A 27,039-nucleotide genomic window follows, 5' to 3' on the forward strand; every position below is an offset into this window, starting at 1 on the left:
CGTCAGCACAGAGATACAGTTAGTCAGTTCAATCCCGCGGAGAGACGTAACCGTCAGCACAGAGATACGGTTAGTCAGTCAATCCCGCAGGAGAGAGAGACGTAACCTACAGCGCATGACAGCGAACGATCTGTTACTGGCTCGGTTCGGTTGGACTGGAGGACAGACACAGCGTGACAGCAGCAGCCAGCAGCTTACGAACGTCGTCTCTTAACTTTATGTCTGGGTTGCCAGCTACCCTATTCTACGAAGAAATAGGTCCCGTTATTTTTGAGCAGAAAGATTCTCTAAGCTGGTATATTTAAGCGAAACAGAAAACGCTAAATATATAGATGCGTTTGTGTCGTCAGAACACTACCATACCACGGTAAAAGATAAATCGGAAACTCCTGGAAGGCTGCAGGGAGTAACGATTTAAATGTCCTTAAAATAGACAATAGACGTCTCGGTTGCCATCGAAGAGGTAACTACAGCAAGCGTATGACTTGAACAACCAGAAGTAAAATGAACGCAATGCAAAAATATAAATTATATCACAATAAAGTTTGTTCATACTTACCTGGGACAGACATATATATAGCTGAATTCAGAAATACAGCTACATACATATCTGACAGGCAAGTTTCATGAACAAAACTTAAGAGAATCGAAGCAGTCAGCTCAAGCTTCTTATGTTATTGGACATAAGCGTTCATTGACGTAGTCTACAAGTCTATCTTGTACGAGCCTGCGAATGGACGAATGAGAGCTCTTCCGAATCTTGTCAATAAGAGCTTATTCGCTTACGCAATATCAAGTTAATGAGATGTTTGTCAATGAGAACTAACCCATTTACGGGACAAAGAGATATTTTGTCAATGAGGGGATACCCACTTACTTGACAAAACGAAAGTATATTGTCAATGGGGAAAGTCACTGAATTGACAAAACGTAATCCAGGAAGTCGAGCATTTAATTTTTCCGATTCCCGTCTCAAACGAGGAAGGGGCAAGAATCCTGTTAAGAGACTGGGCTTACGGCAGGTAGAACGACGATGTGCCATTCGGCAGCGTAGTCCCGACTAGAAACTAACAAAATCTATCATCTGAAAAAACCCTTTCAGATGGGCTAAAAAAGCTTGCAAAATTATCCTGGGAAGAGGAAGAAACTCTCCAACCAGCTTCCTCTCCCGTATCACAACTAATGCCTGCTAAAGCTTAAAATTTATTGGCAGTATGGCAAAGGAAGTCCTGTCTTGTGCTTTCCTGAAGAGCGTCCTTTTGATGAGTGCCTTTGCAAGAAATCCTACTGAACGTTGCCGAGAAGTCCCTGACGTGCAGGACATCGAGCCTTACATAACCCGTAACTGCCTTATCGCAAAAGTCTTGACTGCGGTAGTGGCTACTTAAATTTATTGCAGAATGGCAAAGGTTGCGGTAGAGCAAAACGAGATCTTCCCTTGAGCTTTCCTTAACTCCATCCACCTATTGCGAAAAGCAATATTAATTGACAGAGACCTCTTGAATTCAACGAAACCCGATGTCTGCTGGGTTTCGAAGAAGAAGAAGTCTGTTCACTTTAAGCTTCCTCCGAAGCACTGCCTACTTCACATTCTTTGCAGGGAGGTGAGGTAGAAGGTATCGCCGAAGGTAGAGGTAAAAATTCTTTAGGCGGCCAAATCTGAAACAAGAGCTTGAAGAGTTCAACAGAAACGTTCAGCCAGGCGACACACCTGCCGCGCGCTGGTGCACGCTCGGCGTCCACTGGCAGCGCTCGGCGTCCACTGGAGCGCGCTCGGCGTCCACTGGCGCTCGCGCTTGGGCTGCACCCGCATCCGAGCGCCCCGGGCGTTCCGCTCTCAAAAGCTTCCTGCTACTATGACTTCTTTTACGTATTTTCTCGGTGGAAAGACGGACACGAGTTCAGGCGACGTTCGCCTTCTTACTTCTCACTGAAACGCATAACGAGAGAGAGAGAGAGAGAGAGAGGACGTTGAAGCGTCCTCTTCTATAAAGCTTCTATTTAGAGGGCGCGAAGGTCCTTCCGAAAGCTCCAACCCTGCCATGGGGAGGACGCTTCGGAGGAGGACGAGAAGCAATCATTCATGATTCGTGCACGCGCACGCACTTTGGCAGTCTGGGGATTTTCATCAGAAACTGGCCGAAGGCACGCCAGATCGGTGGGGGTTCCTTGTAACCTCCTTAGGCTTTCGACATGCTCCCTCCCCGGGTCCTGGGAGTCAAGCAGAGGTCCCGGCCTAGAGGCGAAACGAGGCCGATCTGACGCACCCTCAACTACACAAGGGGTATCACTGCACTTCTGCACTTCACTTTTACTCTCTAAAGCAAGCACTTTCGATTCTAAGTTACGAATCGAAAGAGTATCAGAGAAAGGGCATTCCTCTACAGACACTGCTTAGGGCCCGAAGGCAACACTGCAGGGTTAGGAGTAACAATTACAGAAGTAGCACTTCACAGCAATGAAGGAGAGCGAGCACCTCTCGTAGACATATTCATAGCCCGTAGGCCATACTACAGGGTTAGGCAAAATAAAGTCTACAGGAAGTTTTAGACAGGTTCACTACCCTGACTTTTGTTACTGATTAATTGCGTACATACGAATCATACGTCTTCCCTTACGGAATTAGACATGATACTGATTAATTGCGTACATACGAATCATACGTCTTCCTTACGGAATAGACAAAGTCTCACATCCTTCCATGACAAATCTCAACAAAGAAGCATGACCCCATACCCCTCGTGCATACCAAGTGCGGATCTACCAAAGCTTTCGGTAGCCACACCCTATCTTTGCAGACAACCCCGTCTGAAACTAGCCTAACTAGATTCAGATATTTTATGCAAAAATGAATCAAATTCAAATCAATTTAAGATAGCGTATGCCTAGCCACAAATCCAAGTAAATAAATCAAAAGACAATTAGGATACTTAGCGGCAATGAAGTTTCCAAAATCTAAGACGGAGGTACTGAAAACAGGTGTTTTCAGCACCGGCGACAGAAAAATTATGCATAGAAAATAGGGAATGGTTCCTGATACCCACCGACCACCCAGCGGCGGGAATGGGTACTAACCACCATGGCCAGAACCACTGCGTGTGGGTCGGAAGTTTCGTTTTTAAAATTCTGTCGGACTTCAGAAAATACAGCTAGATATATATCTGACAGGTAAGTTTCATGAACAAATTAAGTTACATTAAGGATTATCCTTAACGTAATGACAAGTCCATTCCAAATCAGGTGAAATCAATTTCATTTATAATGAATAAAGTAATATTTAAAAATAAAAACCTATAATCCTCTAAGGTATCCAACAATTTACTATGTAGAACTAATAAAACACATACTATGATTTCACTGACCCTAAAGGTACTATCTGATTGGATTGAAAGTAGGAAGATAAATATATTTCATAAATAAAAGAACATTTGTTCTCTTACCTCCTCCAAGTTTTAATTACTGTTTACTCAAGTTGACATACAGTAGTACATTCATACATAACCACATTACACTTGTATGAAATATAATCAAAGTGGTCATCATAAGAGTCCCTTTTAAGATACAATGACCTCTTCACTAACTCTTGCTTTCCTTGTAACAATTCATTTCCTCAACAAATACCAGTAAGAAACTTTTAAAATATCAGACAACATCTCTACAATGGAATGGAATGGAATATAAACAGTAGACCTAATGTCCAGCAATGGAAACTATGAATTCATTTTGTGCTGAGAGGGAAATTGAGAATAAAAGGCTTGAAAGGTGCAACAGGAGGAAAACCTCACATTTGTACTATGAAACAATACTGTTAGGAGAGGTTAGAAAGCAAGATGCAAGAAAAAGAATATGAATGTAGGTAAAGTAAAAGGAATGGAAGGGGTTGCAGATATGGGCTGAGAGAACACTGCAATACACTTCAAGTAATGTCTACTTAAGGGATGCAATGACAGCACTAACCCACTAAGGGGAAAACCCTACAATGCTCCTGTCTGGATTCTTGTAATTTTACAAAGTTGCTGGCTAAGGCATGCAACACTCTACTTTCATCCTGTACACATTAAGCCCTCATTGTGATGGTAATTGCTTCATAGCAAAGAAAGATAAAGGAAAGGAGAACGCATTTTCGAGAAGTTCGGCAGCAAAGGAGGCTTTCGCGCCACTGTTGGAGGCGTCTATGCTCGCGGCTGTTCGAGAATCGGCAGGAGTGTTGTGGATCTCGTCGGGACGTGAGAAACGCCGTAATTTCTGATGCAATACCTCGTCTAGATTCATCTAACAAGTTCTAGAAATCCCTGGGAGGGTCGGTGACGTTCGCCGTAGACTCCGCCCCCAGAGTGCCGTATAAAATACGACGAACGAACTTTGGAGAGCAGTGATCGTAGAAGGAAGAAATCATAAAAGAGAGAGATCACCAATTAGTAAGAGCCACAGATCAGATTATCAGTGAGAGATCAGCAGCAGCAGAGATCTTCCGTGAGATACAAGAAAAAGGAACCTACGAAGTATCAATCAAAAGAAGAGTTGTTCAAGAGTTGGTTGGATATTGGTCTAGTCGTCTTCAGGATGTGGAACGGCCGTTGTTATCTCGACATCGAGCAGACTTCAGAGAAGAAAAAGGTCCTGTTACAGGTGTTGGGAATTCCTGACTTACAAGAAGATTAGTTTCTGCAATACGGAGTCAATGAGGACGTCCGCAATCGCCGGTCTACATTTATGAAGCCAGCGCGTCGAACCGCCAAATCGAGTAGCAAGTATTTGAATTGCCGCACTGTTCCACCCCAGTTCATGCAGTGTAAGATTCTATCTGTTTATGTAAGTAGGAGATACCATTCTGCATTTGCCTTTGTTAGTAAGCTTGTAAATAAACTTTTGTTGTGTTAGTGTTTCTTTCTATATTCATGTCCCCAGTTTCAACTGTTTTGTGTTGATAAGTTTTTTTTTATTATTTCATATCGAACCTGAAGCGGACCTCCCTCAGAGGCCGTAACATTGTCTCTGATATCTAAGAGTCTGTACATTGTGTCGACCTTTAGCCAGGATATTTCGACACGTAACATTGTGGCAACCTTGCTTAGGCTATCAACACTTTAAACATTTAAAACAGGGAGGATATAGAAAGAATCAGAATGAGTGAGATGGTGAAAGACGTTTTGTTGAGGTCAGGTAAGCTACTAGTCTAGAGGGGAATGATCTCCGTGAGTATGTTGAGAAGAAAGAAAGAGAAAAGTATGAGAGAGATGAAAGAGTGGCTGAGAGGGAAATGCAGCAAGAGAAAGAGAGAGAAGCAATGAAAATGCAGCAAGAGAGAGAAGCAATGAAGATGCAGCAAGAGAGAGAAGTAATGAGAATGCAGCTAAGAGAGAGAGATGTTGTAATGCAGCAGGAAGAGAAAGAGATATGCATGAGTTGGAAATTGCTCGGTTAAGGGAAAGTACTCGTAACAGTCGGTCAGGCGAGAACGAAAACATAGCTGATACGTTTAGGTATGAATCCAGTGCTAAAATTAGTACCAAGTTTGATGAGGAAGATGTTACGACATATTTCATGTGTTTTGAGAAGTTAATGGAACGAGTAGGCTCTCCTAAAGAAACTGGGGACTTTATATTTGCAGTCAGTTTTGAGTGGGTAGGGCACTTACTGTGTATAGTTGCATGTCTAAGGAGGAATGTGATAATTACGATATCGTGAAAGAAACCATTCTTAGCGCGTATAGGCTAGTACCAGAGGCGTACCGTAAGAAATTTAGAAATTTGAGAAAGGATGAAAATAGTACGTATGTAGAATACGGTAAGAAGTTAGATAGGCTGTTTTTTGATTGGTTAACTTCTGCTAAAGTTGAGGATTTTGATAGTTTGAAGAACTTAATGTTGTTAGAAAACTTCAAAGATAACGTATCCCCTGAGATTAAACTATATATAGAGGATAGGCGAGAAGTATCTTTTGCAGGAGCAACTAGGCTAGCTGACGAATATAGTCTAAACTCATAATTGAGTGTTAGTAAGAACGAAATGATCCTTCGTCTGGTAGAGTACAAAGCAGTAAAGGTTTCAGTCCTAGTAATAGTAATGCGAGTAAAAGTGACTATTCCTGTTACACATGCGGAAAACCTGGTCATACGTCTAAGGTTTGTAAGAGTAGGATGGCATCTAGTGGCTCAGAATTAACTTGTTTCCGATGTAATGGGAAAGGGCATTTAGCAAGAAATTGTGCAGCAGAAAGGAAGGACGGTGAGAAACCAGTATCACTAGTTAAACCTTTCATCAAGTAGGAATGATGTAATGAGAGAAACTAGGAAAGTTTTTGGTGAATTTCTGTCGGGAAGGCGTAGTTTCCTCTCTTGGAGGAGTAGATTCAAGAGAAGTGGTCTTGCTTCGAGACAGGGCAGGGGCCGCTGTATCACTGATAAGTAGTGAGTGTGTGCCGAACAGGGCAGAAATCAATATGGAAGAGAAAGTCAGTTAGGTGGATTTCCTAACACTTGTGTTCTTTGTCCTTTGTTGAAGTTGAATTTAGAAAGTCAGGTAGTGTTAGGAGAAGCTAAAACTTGCAGTTGTGGACAGTTTGCCCGTTGAAGGCGTTGACATTATTGTCGGTAATGACTTAGCTTTATCCAAGAATGTGAATCCTGTTGTGAGGAATATTCCAGTGCCTGAAATGGTAGTAACTAGGTCGGGTTTAGATACAGACATAGACTACGATCATAATAAGTTCGTGGATTCGAACGAGTGTAAGTTCATGGATTCGAAACGAGTGTAAGTTCGTGGATTCGACGAGTGTGAGTTCGTGGATTCGAACGTGAGTGAGTTCGTGGATTCGAACGAGTGATGTGATAGAGGTAGCGAGGTTGATCTTGGCATGAATGTGGCTGAGAGACCTAACTCTATCGTTGACAGTGAAAGCCAAGGGGTAAGCGTAGCTGTCGAGAGTAATGTAGTAATGTGCCAGTATCTAGTACTAGTTACAGTGATGAATTAGGCTCTAACGTTTTGGATAAGGATGAGCTAGTCAAGTTGCAGAAAGAGGACGAGCACTAACTCGAATTTTTGAATCTGAACTGGATGATGATTTCGATTGTGTGTGTAAGGAAATTTTTTTGTTTGGTTTTTTTTTTAAAGGACGAAGTTTGTGTCATGTTCTTCCTAAGTCAGTAGTGAGGGGGAATCACAGGAAAATGACAATTTGTCGAAAATTGCATTTTTCCTAACTATACAAACCTGAGGTCCTTTAACAATAGGAAGGTAACTAGCGGCAGCTGGGACGGTCGTAACAAGGGGAGAACGGTAGTTAACTGCTTGTCCGATCGTGCGCGCGCCCGCGCGCCCGAGAGGTGAAGAATCACTTTTGCTTTAGGCCCATGCAAAAAGTTGCAGAGTGAGGGGTGGCATGAGGTGGGACTATATGTAAAGGACCTCAGTTTGTATAGTTAGGAAAAATGCAATTTTCGACAAATTGTCATTTGTTCCGATACGTAATACAAACCCTCGGTCCTTTAACAATAGGAAGACTCACTTCTTGGTGGGAGGAATCTGAGTCTTTTTGGCTGAACAGACTGGTGTTTTTTCGTCCAACCCTGGAGTGCCTCCCTGGTCGTAAGAGCAAGGGAGGGATCCAAACCTCTGTCCGATTGATCGGGGTGTGCACCGCAGGAATCAATGGTCAGACCTCTGGGCCAAGTACTAAGAGAGAGGCAAGCGTATCTCTTCGTACCAGCAAGCAAGAACTTGTTCCTGTTTGCAAGAGACAATCATAAAATGATGGGTTGTCTCAAATTGGCATCCACTTCCTCCCCCTTGGTTGGAGGAAGTGGTGGATATTACTCCTATCCCTACTGAAAGGGATAGGATGGTGCTCTATTGAGTAGTCATCCCTGCATCTCGTCCTTACCCAGCAGGGTGAGGGAAGAAAAAGATGGGAAGAGGAGCCAGTCACACTCTCATTCCGCCCATCCATTACTTACGGTCACACCAGGACTCGATGCTGTTCAGCCATGCGAGGGTCTGGGTTAACTACACAACGTGTTGAGCAACCACCACGGTTCCCAAGGAAAAAGATCCAAGGAACTGTGGGCAATATCCTGAAGGTAGAAGGAGGTGCATGCAGTCCGGTTGGACCAGGCGCCTGCCTTCATTACCTGCGCCACGGAGAAGTTCTTGCGGAACGCGAGAGAATGATGAAGAGGCGTCCACACTCATCCTGGGTGTCGAGTTTCTTCAGACAGCTCCGTCGCGCCTTCACAGGACAAAGCAGCATAGCCTTCGTATCGGAGGCGGTGAAGTCCATTAGGGAGGGTATTGTGAAGGACTCGAACCAATCGTCAGTTACCGAAGGGTTCTGAGTCTTCGCTACGAAGATCGGTACGAAATCGAGCGTCACAAATCCCCATCCCTTTGTGCTTGACTTCTCAGAGAAGTCATGCAGTTACCTAAGACGAAAAGAAGGGAATAGTCGTATGACCTATCTCTTCTCGACTTTGGTTATGTACAGTACTCATACTGACAAGCTATTAAGACGAAGTAATGATTGCTCTGGAACAACCGAACTAAGTCCACAGCATAGTTCGTAACTGACTCGGGCGCTCTGACAGCGCCGACTGACTGGTTCGGAATCAGTAGAGGAAAAAACAAGTTGTCCAAGCATCCGGGTAAGTCACGTGACCTTCGCCCTTTAAAGAGTTATGCTGAGAGACCAAACAAATAAAATATTTGTTAGTCACCGATGCCGGACGGCGCGGCGATGATTCTCTTAATGCATAAGCTCAAAAGGCGAAAGTCAATTGCCTTACAAAAGACCGAGGTCCCTGATGGCAAGAAAATCTCATAGACGTTGAATCTCAGCTTAAGGAGAAACAACACTATGTGACGTTGAAGACGAAGGTAGGCAATGAATGCAACCCCTACGTCTTCCAGCTGAATCGAGAGAAGGAATCTCAAGATTCTAAACCTGTGCTTACAAATGACTGAAAACGCTAACCGCCATTTCATTGCTGTCCGTTGTGCAATGAAAGCGTGGGGCGTTCTTCAGTAATGAAACACAGGGAGGGGAGAGCCGCTTGAAGGAACTGCTTCTCATGGGCTGAACGTTGGAAGTAGAGGCTGGCAGGTGTGGGGAGTAGGCGATGTCTTTCAATACATCTGCTAATCCGGGGTGAACAATGAACAATTGCACACCTCCGAATACAGGATATTTTGTTTTGAGACAAACTCAGATTCCGCAAAAATCATTCGCATTATCGAGATACGATGCAGCAAGAGACTATTACAGAATTCTGTTACCGTGCGGTAAACAGAAAGATGAGAGTCGAATAGATATCTCTTTTTAAAATTCTCGCAATACCGAAGACGATGAATACTAGCGTCACAGCAGTAGATGGTCATTCATGTATGCGAGAATCCCCGTTAATCAGAGACTTAAGTCCGTGATTGTTGGGCAGAGATACGGTTGGTATTCAATAAAAGCAGGGTGAGAAAGACATAACCAACCGTCCATCTCAAAGCGCCAGCTGTACTGAAATGCCTCGGGCAATTCAATACGCAGTAGCTGTCGCTGACTCGTCATCCTGAGTTGCCCAAGTAATCCTTTCACGAAGGAATGCGTTCGGCTAGAACTACCGAGCATAAAAAGATATGCTCGAGCAATTATATTATGCGAAACGAATTTCGGTAAATATAAAAGCTTAAATGGTGTTGTTGTGACAACACCATAAGTATATAAAATTGAAACTGGAAACTCCTGGGAGGTTGCAGGCAACCCGAGTTGCAGTTCAATTAGAATACTTTTCGTCTAAGTCGCAATCCGTAGAATAACCAGGATATGCGCCTACCCCTCGGACCATTCAACTGCTTAGCAGAATCATGTCGCGAGGTTAATATACGTAGATAATTTGTAGGATTCTGAACAACGATCTCCATCCTAAATTCTTTTTCCTTCAAGAAAACAAATAAGGATTGGAGATCGACACCTTCGGTCTCTATCAAAGAGAGTGAAGAAGTCTTCCTCGAAGGAAAGCTTCAATGGTGAACAGAATACTAAGACGATAGTTCAAGCCAAACTGGATATTCCCGTCCGTTCTTCTCTATTCCAGGTTGGTCGCCTATTGTGAGATAGTCTTCTTTCAGCAGCAGTCTTCTTCCTAATGCTAGAAATTCCAGGAATTCGTAGCTATAGGCGAGGTTCCCGATTATCGTGTAACATATCGGGGATTCTCGTCTCGCTCACTTTGGACCGTGGTCTCGCCTAAGTGTTTGGAGATCGTAAGAAAACTCTAACACTCTGAATGCGCTAGAAATTCCGTAGAAATCTAAGCAGTCTGCGAAACCCCCACCGAATTCGTCAAACGATATCGGCTGGTGGTCCTCTCGATTCCCGTAGAAATCGAGAATGGGGCAGGATTCCCTCCTAACGACCGGGGGCTTACGTCAGGTAGGACCCGAAGGTCCCCCCGGTAGCGCAGTCCCAGCGTGGAATCCTACAGAGAAATCTCGTAGGATCCCTCCCCTTTCCCTCGTAGCCGTAAGGAGAGAGGAATGGGGGAGGAATTGGATACTCGCTCGCCTTCCCAGTGGAACTAGCAGTTGGAGAAGAGTAGGAGCAGCCATCGCCTTGCGGCGATGGCCTCTCAGAGTCTGGGAAAACGTATCGTCAGGAGAAAACGTTTTCCCGAGGAGGGTACGAACTCTCACTGTAGGTAAGGGTCTGCCGCCACTGTGAACGTCGTCTGGGTGGGGCTGATCGACACCCAATGACAGGAGAGAGACCGATTACCGTCCTCCGACTCATTCCAGTCCTCGTCGAGGTCGAAACCTCTCAGGAGGACCGAAGGAGTATTTAAATACGGTGTCCGAAGACACGTAGAAACGCCGCTGTCGCAGTAGAGGAGGTGGAAGTAGCTTGATCGACCGGCCAGAACTGAGAGAGCCTTCTTGTCCGGAAACGAGAGACTCTGGTTCAAGACAGAATCGGCAAGCTCCGATCGCGGCAAAACCCACCGTCGGTTTGGTTTAGGGTTCCCTCTCGGGCCCCAAAACGACTCGAGCAGAGACATGGGCTCTGCTGGTGGGAGCGGCGATCCTTCCCCCAGGTCGTTTGTGCTGACGAATCAGTGCAATAACCTGGGCAAAGTTACTCTGAATCTCGGAAGTTACAGCGTCTTGAGGAGTAGGACCATCCAGTCCCTCCAACAAGAGCAGCTCCCAAGACCCTCCTCCTTCAGAAGAAGGACCAGCAACAGATCCCTGACGGTTGCCTCCAATCACTTGCGCGTACGTCCTGGCTGGTCCTAAGACCATACCTGGCACGTGCGGCGTCGTGACGGGATCGCGAGCGGCGCATCTCTCACGATCACTCCTATATAACCTCGCTCTTCCTGGCGTATGCCGAGGAAGTTGAAGGTATCGCGGAGAGACAGAATAGACGCTACATCCCCCCCACCGACGGTCGACCTCCAATCACTTGCGCGTACGTCCTGGTTGGTCCTAAGACCATAACGTGGGCACGTGCGGCGTCGTGACGGGATCGTTGAGCGGCGCACCTCTCACGATCACTCCTAGCTACCTCGCTCTTCCGGTGTAGCCCGAGGAAGTTGAAGGTTGTGGAGAGACAGACCTGACGCTCCCCCCCCCCGCTCGCTGGCAGGACAGCGTACGTGGGGGGCTGCAGCCGATCACCAACCCGCGGTGGGGATCGATCTGCAGGCCTGGCCGTGCCGCTCACCGTGGCGAGCGGCTCGACTGAGCACGTCGACCCCGGTCCCGTGCGTCAGACGAGCTGCTGCTGGTCATCGTATCCGCCCGGTCCCTGTGGGAGCGGCGGTCAGGTGACCTGGCAGAGCTCACTTTCGCGGTGAGACCGGTGAGCGTCCTCGCGGCACGTCAAAATCAAAGCTGGTACCAGCCGAGGCTGGTACCGTCGGTCGAGGGGGACCCGGGTGGGGGGGAACCTCTTCCCAGCCAAACCTCAACCCGTGGCCGGTCAAAGACCGTCACGTCCACCGCGCCCGAGGTACGGCTGGTCGCTGCGAAAGCGGCCGCTGGCCTGGCGAGAGTCACTGAGCGGCTCTCACAGTCTTCTGCCTCCGTGCCTCGGTCATGACGCTGAGCGAACTCAGGCGTCTTAACTTTGGCTGCACGGTCACCCGAAGGAGACCGTACACTCGGAACTTCTCGCGGACGAGGGAGAAAACCGAGCCGGTACCTGGCTTGCAGCCAGAGCTGCCAAGACCAGGCGAGGGTGTACCAGCGGTAGCCAGACATACCCTTGGTCCCCGTCTTCTTCTTCTTCTCAGAAGGGGAGACGGGCCCCGCTTCCCGAAGGAACAGGAGGACCAGCAGAAGAACCCCCCCGTCACACCGGAGTGTGACGAGCCCTTCGAAGTTCCCGAAGGAGTCTTCTTAGGGGGAGGGGAAAACCCGGTTACCATCTGGTCGCTGCGAGAGCGGCCGCTGGCCTGGTGCGAGAGTACACCTGAGCGGTTCTCGCCAGCCTTCTGCTCCGTGCCGTGGTCTTGGCGCCGAGCGAACTCTGGCGCCGAAACTTTGGCTGCACGGTCTCCCGAGGGAGAGCGTACACGTCGGGATCTCCCGCGAACGGAGACCGAGACCGAGCCGGAACTGGCGTAGCGGCATCGCCGCTAGCACCAGGCGAGGAAGTACCAGAGCTAACCGATACTCCTCTGGTCCCCGTCTATCTCTTCCTTACGGAAGGGAGACGGGCCCCGCTCCCGAAGGAGCAGGAGGACCAGCAGAAGGACCCCCCGTCCCACCGAGGTGGGACGGACCCTTAGAAGTTCCCGAAGGAGACTTCTTAGGGGGGAGAGGCAGCCTTCTTCTTCTTCGGCTTATGGGCCTTAGAAGTCGAAGGGGAAGAGGCAGCAGCAGACGAAGACGAAGATGACACCTTCCTCTTCTTCGTCAGCTCACGCGGACGGACAGTTCCGTCCAGGGTCCTTCCATCCAGGGACCGGAGTCGGGCCTATTGCCGAAGCAACACGGCCGACTGCACCTGTCCGGAAGGACCTGGGACTGGGGGAAGACACACATGGGCAGGACCAGCATGGACAGGCGCAAGGAACCAGGAGCGACAGGAACAGCAACCAGCTCAGGAGCGGCAGGAACAGCGGCAGCGGTAAACACAGAAGGACAGCCAAGCCAGTAGCGGGAACCACATCAGCGGACAGGTACGGCAGGCCCAGCCATCGCCTCGTAGAATCATCGGCAGCCAGCGGGAACCTGGTAACTGGCGGCGGTCTAGGGGCGAGCTGCTGGAACAGCGGAAGTCTGGGCAGGCAACACGAAGAAAACACAGGCGGCGGGGCGGCATACCCCTCCTCGGTACGGCGGCGACCGGCCCTAGAAGCGGCAGACGGCGTCACCGACACAGCATGGGGAGTGTAGACCAGCGGGGGGAAGCAGCATAAGCGGCCTGAAGGTTGTAGTGGAGACCACTCCAAGGTCACCGCCCCAACACGCTAGACGCTGCAGCAGATCGTGGATGCTAGGCACGCCCTGCAGCCGCAGTGAGTCCATACCTGTCCAAGGTCGTCTCCCCACGGATGTAGCACCTGCGGTAGCACAGACAGATTAGTAAGAGGGGTTCCCTCACGCACGGGGGGGGAGACATGCCCCACCCCGAACGCAAGGAAGACCCCAAATACAAAATACAACGAAGAAGCTGAGCGGGGGGCAGGAAGGAAGACGAAGAATCGGATACCAAGGGAGTCGCGGGAGAGCTTTCCGACGACTTCCTGGAGACCTTCGCTTCCCCCTACCCCGCACAGCAGTGAAAAGTAATATGAAAATGAAAACAGAATACTGCCCTTGCGATTCACTTCATAGAACTTAAAGGGGAAAAGATCAAATCCCGGGTAAGAACGGAAACTTGATCCAAATAATATGATGCTATCATAAATATATATGAAAATGAAACAGATACTGCACTTGCGATTTCACTTTCACAGAAAATAATCGTAAGGATCAATTCCCGGGTAAGAGCGAAATTGATCCAATTAAATTATGCAAATAAATAAATGAAAATGAAAGCAATACTGCATTGCGAATCCACTTTCATTGCATTTTATCATACAAAATAAAAGGTTCGTGCCGAGCGCAATCACGCTCTCGGTAACGAACGCACAGGGCAAAAATATAATGAAAAAAGTACTTACATTTTTCAATTACACACTTTCGCCCAAATACATGACTCGGCGCGAGCGTCGGCACCCGAGACATAATTCAAGGGTTCAATTCATGAAAAGAGAGGAAATCGCCGCATCTACGGCGATAGCTCCATGTTGGTTTCCTAATTAAGTAATGAAAATGAAAACAGTGTACTTACAGTTTCATTTTCAAGTCAAACAAACCATTAGTAGAAAACACAATATAAACAAAGCATACGACGATTGAAGCGGGCAGAGAGCGATGACGAACAACGTCCTTACACACCCGCGGCCGAAAGCAAAAGTGATTCTTCACCTCTCGGGCGCGCGCACGATCGGACAAGCAGTTAACTACCGTTCTCCCCTTGTTCGAAGCTTACGACCGTCCCAGCTGCCGCTAGTTACCTTCCTTATTGTTAAAGGACCGAGGGTTTGTATTACGTATCGGAACAAATTCGTAGTTTCTAGGAAGCTCATGAATTAATTTTGAAGTTAACACAGATGAGCAAGGACATTTGGGAGTAAATGAAACTTTCAAGTGTATTAGTAGGGCGTACTTTTGGCCTAAGATGAAGAATGATATGTGTTTTGAGAGGTTTGCTTTAAACTGTTATGAATATCAAATTGCCGGGAAACGATTCAAGTAATTCCTAGAATTCAGTTGTGTAATATTCTTTCAGTGGGGGGCGAACCTTTTGATAATGTAATTATAAATATGTTTGGAACTTTGTCTAGAAGTAAGGGGTAGAGATGATTGCATAACTAATCTTGATTATTATAAAAACAATTTTAAGAGGATGGTTGGCAACTTGAGGAGGAGAACGGAAGCGCTTGGCACTTAGCGAAAGAAAACCCGAACGGAAGTCAAGGGGAACTGAAGGAAACCTTGATCTTATAGTAAAAGAGAGAAGTTTGTGTGTAAGAGATAAAGTTTTACTACTAGTCGAGAGAAAGTCATTTTTACCTTATAAGTACGAAGGTCTTTATTCAGCTTTAGAGAAGAGGGGAAAATTTATATCATAGAATTAATGAGGGTAAGAGTAGAAGAAAAACGGGCAATGAATGTACATTTGCTTCAGGAATTATAAACTACGCCCCGTGGCCATGGGCCTCCGCCCGTGTAAACAGTGGGTTTACTGAGTGAGATTAGTTTTGGGGGGAAAAAAACACAAGAGGTGTTTTAGTATAAGTTTTAAACAGAGTTCAGAAAACGGAAAAAGTAAGAGAGAAGGATAACGTAGTAGCTGATAGCCTCTTTAGAGATTTATCAGAATGAGTAGCCTAATAACCGTTTTCTGTTATCGCACGAGGAGTGTGTGTGAAGAAGTGTGGTGTTGACTGGATTAAAGCTTTATGCAGAATTGTTTCCCGCTGTTTAATTCTTGCTTCTCTTTACGAAAAAAAAAAATTAAAATCAATCTTTATTTTCATTTTTTTTTTTTTTCCTTTCCTTTTGGGGGGGCGGGGGGGGGGTTGTGATGGTAATTGCTTCATAGCAAAGAAAGATAAAGGAAAGGAGAACGCATTTTCGAGAAGTTCGGCAGCAAGGAGGCTTTCGCGCCACTGTTGGAGGCGTCTATGCTCGCGGCTGTTCGAGAATCGGCAGGAGTGTTGTGGATCTCGTCGGGACGTGAGAAACGCCGTGATTTCTGATGCAATACCTCGTCTAGATTCATCTAACAAGTTCTAGAAATCCCTGGAGTCGGTGACGTTTGCCGTAGGCTCCGCCCCCAGAGTGCCGTATAAATACGACGAACGAACTTTGGAGAGCAGTGATCGTAGAAGGAAGAAATCGTAAAAGAGAGAGATCACCAGTTAGTAAGAGCCACAGATCAGATTATCAGTGAGAGATCAGCAGCAGCAGAGATCTTCCGTGAGATACGAGAAAAAGGAACCGACGAAGTATCAATCAAAAGAAGAGTTGTTCGAGAGTTGGTTGGATATTGGTCTAGTCGTCTTCAGGAGTGGACGGCCGTGTTATCTCGACGTCGAGCAGACTTCAGAGAAGAAAAGGTCCTGTTACAGGTGTTGGGGAATTCCTGCCTTACAAGAAGATTAGTTTCTGTAATACGGAGTCAAGAGGACGTCCGCAATCGCCGATCTACATTTATGAAGCCAGCGCGTCGAACCGCCAAATCGAGTAGCAAGTATTTGAATTGCCGCACTGTTCCCCCAGTTCATGCAGTGTAAGATTCTATCTGTTTATGTAAATAGGAGATACCATTCTGCATTGCCTTTGTTAGTAAGCTTGTAAATAAACTTTTGTTGTGTTAGTGTTTCTTTCTATATTCATATCCCCAGTTTCAACTGTTTGTGTTGATAAGTTTTTTTTTATTATTTCATATCGAACCTGAAGCGGACCTCCCTCAGAGGCCGTAACATTGTCTCTGATATCTAAGAGTCCGTAACATTGTGTCGACCTTTAGCCAGGATATTTCGACACCGTAACACTCATGCAATAATAAATTTGGTCTTAAAACACTGCCTTTTTTGTTTTTCAGCCATGGGTTTGGACTGTATGAAATTTATAATAAATAAACAATGTTACTTTATGGGGAACCCAAACTCCTACCTCCTCTCAGGTCATCTGTATAGTTGTTTACACATATGTGTTACTGCGACAGGCCACCAGGCCAGTGCTATGATTTTGCTGACATCAAGTCACTTCAAATGGCTGACAAGCAGATGAATGCTTTCTCCTTTTATTTAGAGAATAATTAAATGTTTCCTAAAGGTAAAACAGCCCTTATATAATGTAAGATATCAGGTGTGGGTTATGTATGCATGGGATAGAGGTGCTGTGAGATGATGTGAACTTCACTTACAGACTAACTGCCAACATATCCTAAGCAATTTTTTTATGGTTTGTGACAATAGACCGATAATTCAGCTTGTTTTCAATATTAAATTATTATTAACACAATTTACTGTAATAATTAGGTTTGTTTATCAATGTTTTATTATTAGTAACAAGTTTTTGTGCTTACTCGGTATGCTCATAGTGGCCTAGCCTATGGTGCTAATTCTCCCTTCCGTAATACGCCACATTGGAAGCAGGGCAGTTTTTTATACATTTAAAAATAAAAAATAAAAAGTGTCTAATATGCTGGCAAATACAGTACTTAATAACAACAACCTCTTTGACAATATTTCAGTCACTGAAACCTGGGTAAACTTAAATGACTTCCATATATAAAATTTCTGTTAGGACCTAAGAACTTTGTGTAACATTTTCAAACCGTCAAGTCTGTAATTTGAAAAATATGAATCTGTTAGCCAATGTCATAAATCTTCAATAAAATCTATTCTTAATTTTTCATATGATGATTTCACTAACTAAAAATGTAAAAATCCACAGTATCAGTAGCATGCATCCTAATAAATACAGTAGAGACCCGGTTCACGACCGTATTAGAAACTCGACATAATCGGATTTCGCCACTAAATTTCCAATAAACTTTGTATCTGTTTTCAACCAAAAAACCAGTTTCCGACCCCCGACCATATGATGTTTGTAAACAAAACTGTTTCCGCCAGCTGCCGCTAGTTGGCGTCATCCAGTGCTACCAAAGTAGCATAATTTCATGTTTTTTAGCATAATTTGACCCAAGAATTGGAGCTTAGCATAATTTCTTTCACACTTAGGGTTCTAGTACAATTTTAGAATGTATTTTCACTAAAATTTTAAATAAAATGCAGAAAATTCCTCAATTTCATACACAGCTATAGTGAATGTATCTTCAAGTGAAATTGCCTCAAAAGCAGCACTAACAAATGAGTTAAATTGCTAAGTTTGAACCCAACTAAGGGGAATGTTAAATAAATTTTGTGAATATAAATAAATACCCACAGTGGCATGACAAACAATCAGTAAAGTGTTAATAATGTTTTTCTTCATGAGTAAAAGAATTACTTTTTTTCCTTTTTTTAAGTTTTGTTTTTTTCAGTAATCAAAATTTTAATTATGTCTGAAGTGATTTTACCACAATTTTCAAGTATTTATTCATTGTGTATGTGATCTATTAAAGAAAAGTGTTTCAGTGGCATGATAATGATCAAGTAATAAGTACGTATGTTTTTCTTCTTGAGTAGAGATGGTTTGTTTGTTCTTTAGTTTTTTTTTTTAGTTTTAATTTTTCAGGAAATATCAGTAAATAACAAAATGTTATATTTGAAGTAATTTTTCACACATTTTCAAGTATTTATTAATTGGTTTATGTGACCTGTTAAAGAAAAATGGTTCTGAGTGGCATGATAATGATGCAGCGGGGGGCAGTAAATAAGTAAAACTTCTTGTTTTTCTTCACATTTGTATGTGTGATATTCACATTTGTCAAATAGTATAAGTAGTGATTGCATATCAAATAGTGTACTAGTGATTGCGTATGTGATCTATTAAAGAAAAATGGTGTTTTTATTACGAGTTTCCTAACATCATCAAATTATTAGTTATAATATTGTCTGTTCGTCACTTTTTATCATTTCACCAAAATTATAAATGTTTTAAATTTCCATTACATCGTCGTTTTAGCTCAAAGTATTAGAGAAATGAGATAATGATAGATTAATAGCATAATTCTGGCACAAAATTGCACCATATTTGGCATAAATTCTTGCTTGGACCGACTAGCATAATTTAGCAAAACGGTTGGTAACATTGGTGACGCCACTCAGTGACTCAGCATTGTTTAAAGTCGCAAACTAATGTTTACAAACATTCAAACATGTGTCGTGTCTTGTACACCTGCGCACATTTCGTTTGCTTTTTCGGTGGTATCAACGTACACTATTCTAAAACCATGCTCACACTTGAGACGCGCGTTTTCAGTAGCAAATGCAATACGTATTTAAGTGTTAGGTTTGGAGTGAAGGCAATGTTACGTACGTAGGTTACATGTGCGGTTCGGTAGCGAATGCAATCTTTAACCTTTTTTTAAGCTTTCCGGTAAAGAAGAAGTTAGTCATAGTTTATATCAGAGAAGCTACTATGCCATATTAAGTGCGTAGTAATAAAAAAATAAGAAGAATCTTTATGTCGTACTGTAATACGTTAATGTTTACGTGTAAGATTTGGTAGTGAAACCAGTTACATACGTAACATGTTCGGTTCGGTAGCAACGCAATCTAAGCTTTTTAAATAAGCGTGCCGGTAAAGAAGAGGTTAGCCTTAGGTTAACTCAGAATCCGCTACGGTATACATTAATTATAGAAATTAAGTAGATTCTTTTATGTCTACTGTAAATAATACGTCATTGTTTGCGTGTGAGATTTGGTAGTGAAACCACTGTCACATACGTAACGTGTGCCGTTCGGTAGCGAACGCAATCTTAATCTTTGTTAAGCTTGCTGGTAAAGAAGAGGTTAGCCTTAGCTTAATCAGAGAAGCTGCTATGGTATAGAATAATTATAGAAATTAAGAAGATTCTTTTATGTCTACTGTAAAAAGACGTCAATGTTTACGTATGAGGTCTGGTAGTGACACAGTTTACATATGCAACGCGTGCGCGGTAACGAACGCAATCTGTATGCTTCGTATAAGCGTCCTCGTAAAAAAAAAAAAAAAAAAAAAAAAAAAAATGAGGTTAGCTGATATTAAACTCAAGAGTGCTGGTATGTTAATGGTATAGTAATTAAAGACATTAAGAAGATTCTTTTACTTATGTGTACGTATATATGTACCATGCAGTACCATAATAATTGTCAAAGTCCAAGAAGCTTGAAACCAGCCTGATAGGGTGGACAATTTGCCGTAAAAGACGCACCTTTTTTTTATAAGACATTTATGAAACAAAATCGTTAGTATCATAACATTACATTTACTGAAAGATAATTTTCAAGCGATTTTGTATACAGTATTGCAGTCGACTCCGTAAAAGATTTACCATAAATTAATATCGAATGTAAATGTTTCTAGGCTTATAGCGAGATATGGTTTCTTACTACCATAGTCCCGATATAAACCACCAGGGCTGCGCTATGGTTTGTTTACATCCTTAAATGCCGACTTACTGTAGGCAAATTTTTGCAAGTTTTTGATAAATATAGATTGGGTTTAATTTTAATAGTTTATTAATTTACTGTAATAATTAGACTTGGGTTTAATTTTAATAGTTTATTAATTTACTGTAATAATTAGACTTGCTTTTCAATGCTTTTATTATGTTAGCAACACGTTTATGCCTACCCAACTACACTACGTTCTACTTACTATTTTACCATAGGTAGCCTATAGGGAGCTTGGGTCAACTAAAATCAGTTGGACACAGGGTAGTTTTTTCTGTTTTATACTGTATATTACACATTTTAAAATTATAAATATACGTTTAACATGATATTTATTTAACTTTTAACTTATTTAGTTGTAATTTACAATGTAATGTATTGTATAAAAAGGCAAGGTTAGGTAATAACTGATGGTCAAGAACGGATTAATCCATTTTCAGTTATTTCTTATGGGAAAAACTTGATTCAGTTCTCGAAATAATCGAATTTCGACGCTCCTTCTGGAACGAATTATCGTCGAGAACTGAGGCTCTACTGTATATCGACGAACATCCCAATCTTATCAACAATAACATTTTGTAACTTCCTCAAAAGTTTTATTCTTTGTGTACAATCATTCACTATCCTACCCCTATGCAATCTTCTTTTCTACCATTATCCTTACATTAAGGGGTCAGTTGCCTGATGTACCTTCTCCACTGCCTTCTACTAAGGGCATCAACCTCCACCAAACCTCTTCTCTTCATATCTTCCTTCACTTTATCTTGCCATTTAATTCTCTATCTCCCTCTCAATCTTCTTCCTCTCAATCTTCTTCCTCTAACAGGTTCCTCCTAAGCCGTCTTCACTCCCTCCTCGTCATCCATCCTCAACACATGCCCATACCATCTCAATAGTGACTCTCTTATCACCTCTGTAATCTTTACTAAGCCTACCCTTTCACTTATTTTATCCATTCCTTCAAGCAGCGATATTCCCATAATCTACTTCAGCATTCTCATCTCTATTCTCTCAAGCTTTACTTTCTCTTTTGTTCTTAGAGCCCATGTTACTGATCCATATACTAACACTGGTCTTGTCACTGTGCTATAGATCTTGACTTTTAGCTTGACTGGCATTTTCTTAACATCTACTACTCCAGCTACCTCTCTCCACTTCCCCGGCAGCTTTTATTCTACTGTCAACTTCAGCCTCACATCATAGGTATTTAAACTATTCCACCTATTTCATAATCAAGCCTCTTCTTTCTTGTATTAATACCCCTATCTAATAGTGATGGTTATATTCCTAATGTATACAGCTACATTGAGAAAGATGAAGTTTGGTAATTTCCATTTCTTCAGAATGATACTTCCTTGTGACAAATGTAAAAACATAAAAGAATCACTTTCAACTGAGGATGCTTGGCAATAACTATGGGTCACCATTAATAAGAGACCAAATTACTCAGCTCAAGAACTCAAACTGTATCCCAAAACAAATTACTGAATATACTAGTACGTATAAACTAAATCTTAGTAAGAGAAACCTATGCCACAAACTGAATGCCGACCAAGTAATGAGTCAGACACTGGCAACTTTCCTACTGTAGTTATATTTCAATGTCTACAATCCTATTTACAGTCCACTATTTTGGAAATATGGCAATCAAATGTGCAAACAGATAATTATCAAAATTTCAACAAATCAAATCTGCATGACCTGAGAGTAAAAATCAACTGAATAAAATTGAAAATGATGAAACACAATAATCACAAACACTTGCAGAAAACTGACAATGATTACTTACAGCAATCACATAAACTTGAATGAACACATACAAAAGTTTAAGCATTTTAAAAATGTTAACACTTTAAGCGTAAATGATGTATACAGTTAATATAAAAAGAACCTTCAATACCACATAATACTAATATAGATAACAAGGCTCTTCTGTACCACCAGTACAGTGTATCATACAGATTATCATACTTACCTACACCTAAGATGAATGGTAATGAAGTTAAAAAGAAGAATGGGAATGTGCGAAGAATTGAGAGATGAACCAATTGTGTTAGCAAGCCACACAAGATTACTGATGTTGGCAGGTTCTCAAATAAGAAGAGTAATATGTACAATCCTATTGTGACCTGAAAACAAAACATTAGCCTTAGTGAGCATACGGTAATCATTGGTCCTTTTGATATTTATACACATGACCAAACAAAATTAACTTCTAAAACATGTGAATGGCAGTGTTGTCCTGTACCTTGCGGTACACATTGCATATTAACATAACCTGCCTTTATACTTTACATCAACATAAGCATTATTCTGTATTATCAGTCATTCAGAGTCAAGACAAAGCACAAAAATTAATTTATAAAAGAAATGCAAATTAAATCTTGTGTTAGTACACAACAAAACCTTAATTATTAATGATACAGTACATATTCGAAAGTTACTTCAACTTTGGTCTGTCTGAGCTTATGTATGGATTTGTACTGTGTTAGAATTATGCATCAGTTTTCTTCTCTCTGAAAATTTGTTTATGATTAAAAGACGTATAAAGTAAAATTAAAAGTAAAAAAATACCATAGACTATGGTTAACATACCCATATCCAGTATCTAAGTATTTTTGCTGCCGTGCTTGTGTATTCTTCGACTAGTTCTGCAAGGTAGTATAATGCAGCAGCTGGAAAAGGCAGACAATATTACAGAACCAGAAGAAAAAACATTTTGAAGACAGCTTCACAATATGTAATAATCACTTTAATAATATATGTGAGAAGAAGAAAAATTCATACACTTAAAATGTAATGCATTATTCAAACATTCCTCAAAAACCTACTTACGCCACAGCAGTACAGATATATTCTTACTGCTGACACCTTTGCTAAAGAAACAGAAAAAAAAACATTCCTCATATTCAAACATGGGATGAAAAAGCTCCATGAAAACACTGCAGTGAAAATCTTTAACAAGGTACAGATGTTTAATGAAAATGTTACTCTTGGCTTCCCAAACCACTTAGCTATGCTTCTTTCCATGACTCACTACTGACTTTCATTATTCTGTTTTTAAATTCTAGGTTGTTGTCACACACTAAACCTATCAATGGCTTAAATTGTGGAATACAAAATTTTGCTTAATTCCTAACAGAAGACATTACTGTACTACTGGAAAACTGACCAGTTTCTGTAGCTCTCTGTATTATGAAAAGAACAAAAAATTCCCTACAAAGGTTTAAAAGAAGGATGTTTATGCTATATACTGAAACTTACCTACTGCTTTTTCAAATGCTAATCCCTGGGGAGATAATCTTCACCGAATCGCAAATTTTATATACACAAAGCAGTAGTTACATGGTAGCCATGGCCTTCACTGATAAAGATGGCTCCCCATCTCGCCTGCTACAATTCACTTATATGGAACAAAAGAGAGCTGCTAACTTGCCACATTAACTTCCACAGGATAGCGCATACTATCTTCAGAAAATACTAGTCCCCCTTATGATTGCTGTTTTCTTTGAAGCAAGCATATTTCATATAGAAAACAAGAGAAACTGAGATTCAATGAGTGACTCATATATTCTGAGGTATTAAAAAACCTGTTCATATAATGTTTGAAAATCAGGACAGACAGAGCAGTCTAGCATTACATAGGTTAATTGTGAGGTTAGTACAGTACATAACTACTTTGGCCCTTAAAATCTTGTGGTCAGCCTGTCAAGTTTTAATGCCTTACATTTCACCTGCAAATTCCCTAGTACGTACAGTAATACTAATGTACCACCTATTTATGATACAATAACCAATAACTTTGAGAAATGATTGATGATAGGCCCAACTGCTCTAAGCCTACTCTCCTCCACTCTCACATTCAACATGCAAGGAATTCAGCAAAAGATGATACCCTAGGCTAGGGTAACCACCATGTTTGATAATGGATTTACCAAAAACAGTATTAAATTAAATGGCTTGCTTGGTAATTGTATTGGCATATGGACACAGGCTATGGAACGCAGGCACCAAGTATTACATTCACAATGGCAGTTCGGGATCTCATCCCAGCAGTCATTAGCCAAACCCTGTCAAACCAATAAAAAGAAGAATAGGTATTAGAGGAAATTGACTTTAATGTCCACGACATCAAATATGGTAAGAAGGCTGGCTAGCTATTTACTCTATGTTACCTGGTAAGGTTTGGGAAGAAATAAGAAGTGAAGATATCTTTTACCATATCACAGAGTTACGGCAAGCTTTTAAGGGGGCCTGGCAGCATAGCCCATATGCTGGGTGAAAGGACGATCTACAGTATCCTTCAACAAGAATCCGAGGACCAAGGACAGGTCTCTGGTGTTGGGTAGGATTAGCATGTTTACAAGATTTGGTTGGGTTGGAAATGCATAGTAAGAAAGGCTCCACACCAACTCCCGTGGGACCAAAGGTTAATGCAAACATCTGAACAGTTCTTGGTAAGCTTGCAGAGAGCGAGTTAATGTATTAGAGCTTGTAGCCAAAACTGACTGACTTAGTGTCATTTTAATAAGAAACCAAACATAACTATCATATGTGAATTTTCCTTTTGAATGCTGACCTACAAATGGCAGTATAGCCTAGCATTAAACGAACATTTTCAAGGGATGACATAGGCTATACTACCTAGATTGGCCTTCGTCTGTAACACAATCATCATGCATCAATTTTCATTTAAAATGCTGATTTATTCATATGTGGTGATATAGCCTAGCATTAAGTGAACACTGACTTGGCCTACATCTGTGAGTACATCCAATGGATGAAACAAATGTTTTTTGCAACAATTTCTTTTTTGGAGTAGCAGAAAAACAAAAATGGTAAAATTGGAGACCACTAGGCTCATTGTGTCCTTCTAGCTTAGTAAACACTGGTTTATGTACAAAATAAGCAGCATGTTTAGTACCAGCCCCTTGGAGATGAATGCAAAAATGATAAAAGATATTAAATGTACCAGTCTGCAACAGGCAGAAGTCGGCCTACATTAGTAGAATGCAATTTTATCAGAAAATCAACTTAAAACAACAGTTTTCCTTCCATTGTAGGTAGGACTTTGCAATAATTGCACGCCCTGATTCCTGCCAGTCGTTGACCGGGGACAGATTCCTCATACATAAATAGACCTAACCTTTCCTATACGTAATACCAAGTCCTGACCTAACCAGATCTTACCTACCTAACCTAACTTAGGGCAATATGCCTTGACTTGGCTAGCTGGGCTTTTTCTGCCCTGGGCCTCCAAAAAGGCTGTATCCTATCCTGGTCAGCGTTAGGCGGAAATCAGGCCATGCAACTATTGTAAAGTTTTACCACATTTTATTCATTAAATGATATCTGGGCTGGGTAATACTAAGCCCTCACTCCGCGGTAAAGTAGACTATGGCAGTTGACGTTTTCCTACGTTATTTTACTTACTGAAAAAGAATTTAAAGTAATATTTATTCGAACGACTGTAATTAACCCCCAGGGGCCAGTACCAAACACGGCGAAATACATTGGATGCCCCAATCCCTAGTGGATGTCGTATCCGGAGTTACGTTTCTTGCAGGGTAATTCTAAAGAATAGTTCCGCATGCACTGCAAGGAACGTAACTGCGGATACGACATTGGGACGTCAATGTATTTCGCCGTGTTTTAGTACTGGCCCCTGGGGGTTAATTACAGTCGTCCGAATAAATATTACTTTAAATTCTTGTTCAGTAAGTAAAATAACGTAGGAAAACGTCAACTGCCATAGTCTACTTTACCGTGGAATGAGGGTTTAGAATTACCCTGGGCTGTTCTGTCTCAAAAACTTAGGCTATTACTACCTAACAGTAAAACCTCTGGTTTGATAACATATTGGTGTTATGGTGAAACTGTCGTACATTTCAGTCGAGTAAGTGCCTAGTCACAGGATAGGTAATTCAGCCAGGCCAAACTGACTGATTTTCAAACTAGGTATTGGCATAGGTTACATACATGCCAAGCACTAAGGCCATTCAGCGCTGAAACATAAATTGACGGGGCAAAGGTTTGAAAGTTGCAACAGGAGAAAAATCTCGCACTTGCACTACGAATCAATTGTTACAAGTGGGTGGACAATGATTGGAGGTATAGTGAAAGCGATGAAAATGGGTTACTGTTAGGGGCCGAAGGAACGCTGCAAAGAACCCTAAGTAATGCCTACATAGCCTCGCATGAGGTACACTGGCGGCACTAACCCGCTATAGGGGTATCAAAGTCCAAGCCAGTAGGTTAGCCCAAGCCCAGCCAATTCAGTCGGAGATTCGGCTGTCCCTTTTTCGATCAATAACCCTTCTAAGCATTACCATAAACTAAAGGAAATTTGTCTAGATACAATAGATCGTGGCTTTGTCTAGTTACGTAGTTACTCTTAGCCGGGTTAGTATGGGCTAGGAAAGGTCTACGTCAGGATACCTTAGTCACTCTACCTGTAGCTTATATCAACATTAATTGACAACGTTGCCACGGGGCCTTACCCAAAGCGAGAGTTCCTAAACATATATGGACGAGCGTAGATATCCATGACAACAGGTACAAAAATCCTGGCATAGTTAATTTCTATATTTTTGACAACCCAACTTCCTCCGCGAAATACAGCTTCGTCAACAATCACACGAGAACGGCACCCACCAGGAGGTGTTACACGTTTCTGTGTGCTGTTTCTCATATATCATACGACGTTATTCTGATAACTTTATTGATGATAAAGACAACTATTAATTATTTTCACATATTAAAATCCTAAGAGTCTTGAAAATTGTTTCTTAATTACTCTTTTTTCATAATATTTTTGAAAAGTTAATAAGATTTGAGACTCAGCACGGTTAGTTGTAACTTCTTAATATTTTGGTATCAGAGAAGAG

The 27,039-nt window shown here is 42.3% G+C and overlaps 1 protein-coding gene across 1 annotated transcript in view; it reads right to left on the minus strand.

Moving 5' to 3' along the window:
- LOC135225643 (protein TEX261-like) overlaps window positions 1-26,804 on the minus strand; it is a 67,718-nt gene extending 40,914 nt beyond the window's left edge. The window contains exons 1-3 of the mRNA XM_064264969.1: window positions 26,653-26,804; window positions 22,748-22,827; window positions 22,128-22,281 (exon numbers count right to left, since the gene is read on the minus strand). Coding sequence (XP_064121039.1) covers window positions 22,128-22,281; window positions 22,748-22,827; window positions 26,653-26,725 — 307 coding nt within the window. The 5' untranslated portion in view covers window positions 26,726-26,804. The remainder of the gene's footprint in view (window positions 1-22,127; window positions 22,282-22,747; window positions 22,828-26,652) is intronic.
- Window positions 26,805-27,039: the final 235 nt, after the last annotated feature.

The sequence above is a fragment of the Macrobrachium nipponense genome, chromosome 13, assembly GCF_015104395.2.
Source record: "Macrobrachium nipponense isolate FS-2020 chromosome 13, ASM1510439v2, whole genome shotgun sequence".
Lineage (NCBI taxonomy): Eukaryota > Metazoa > Arthropoda > Malacostraca > Decapoda > Palaemonidae > Macrobrachium > Macrobrachium nipponense.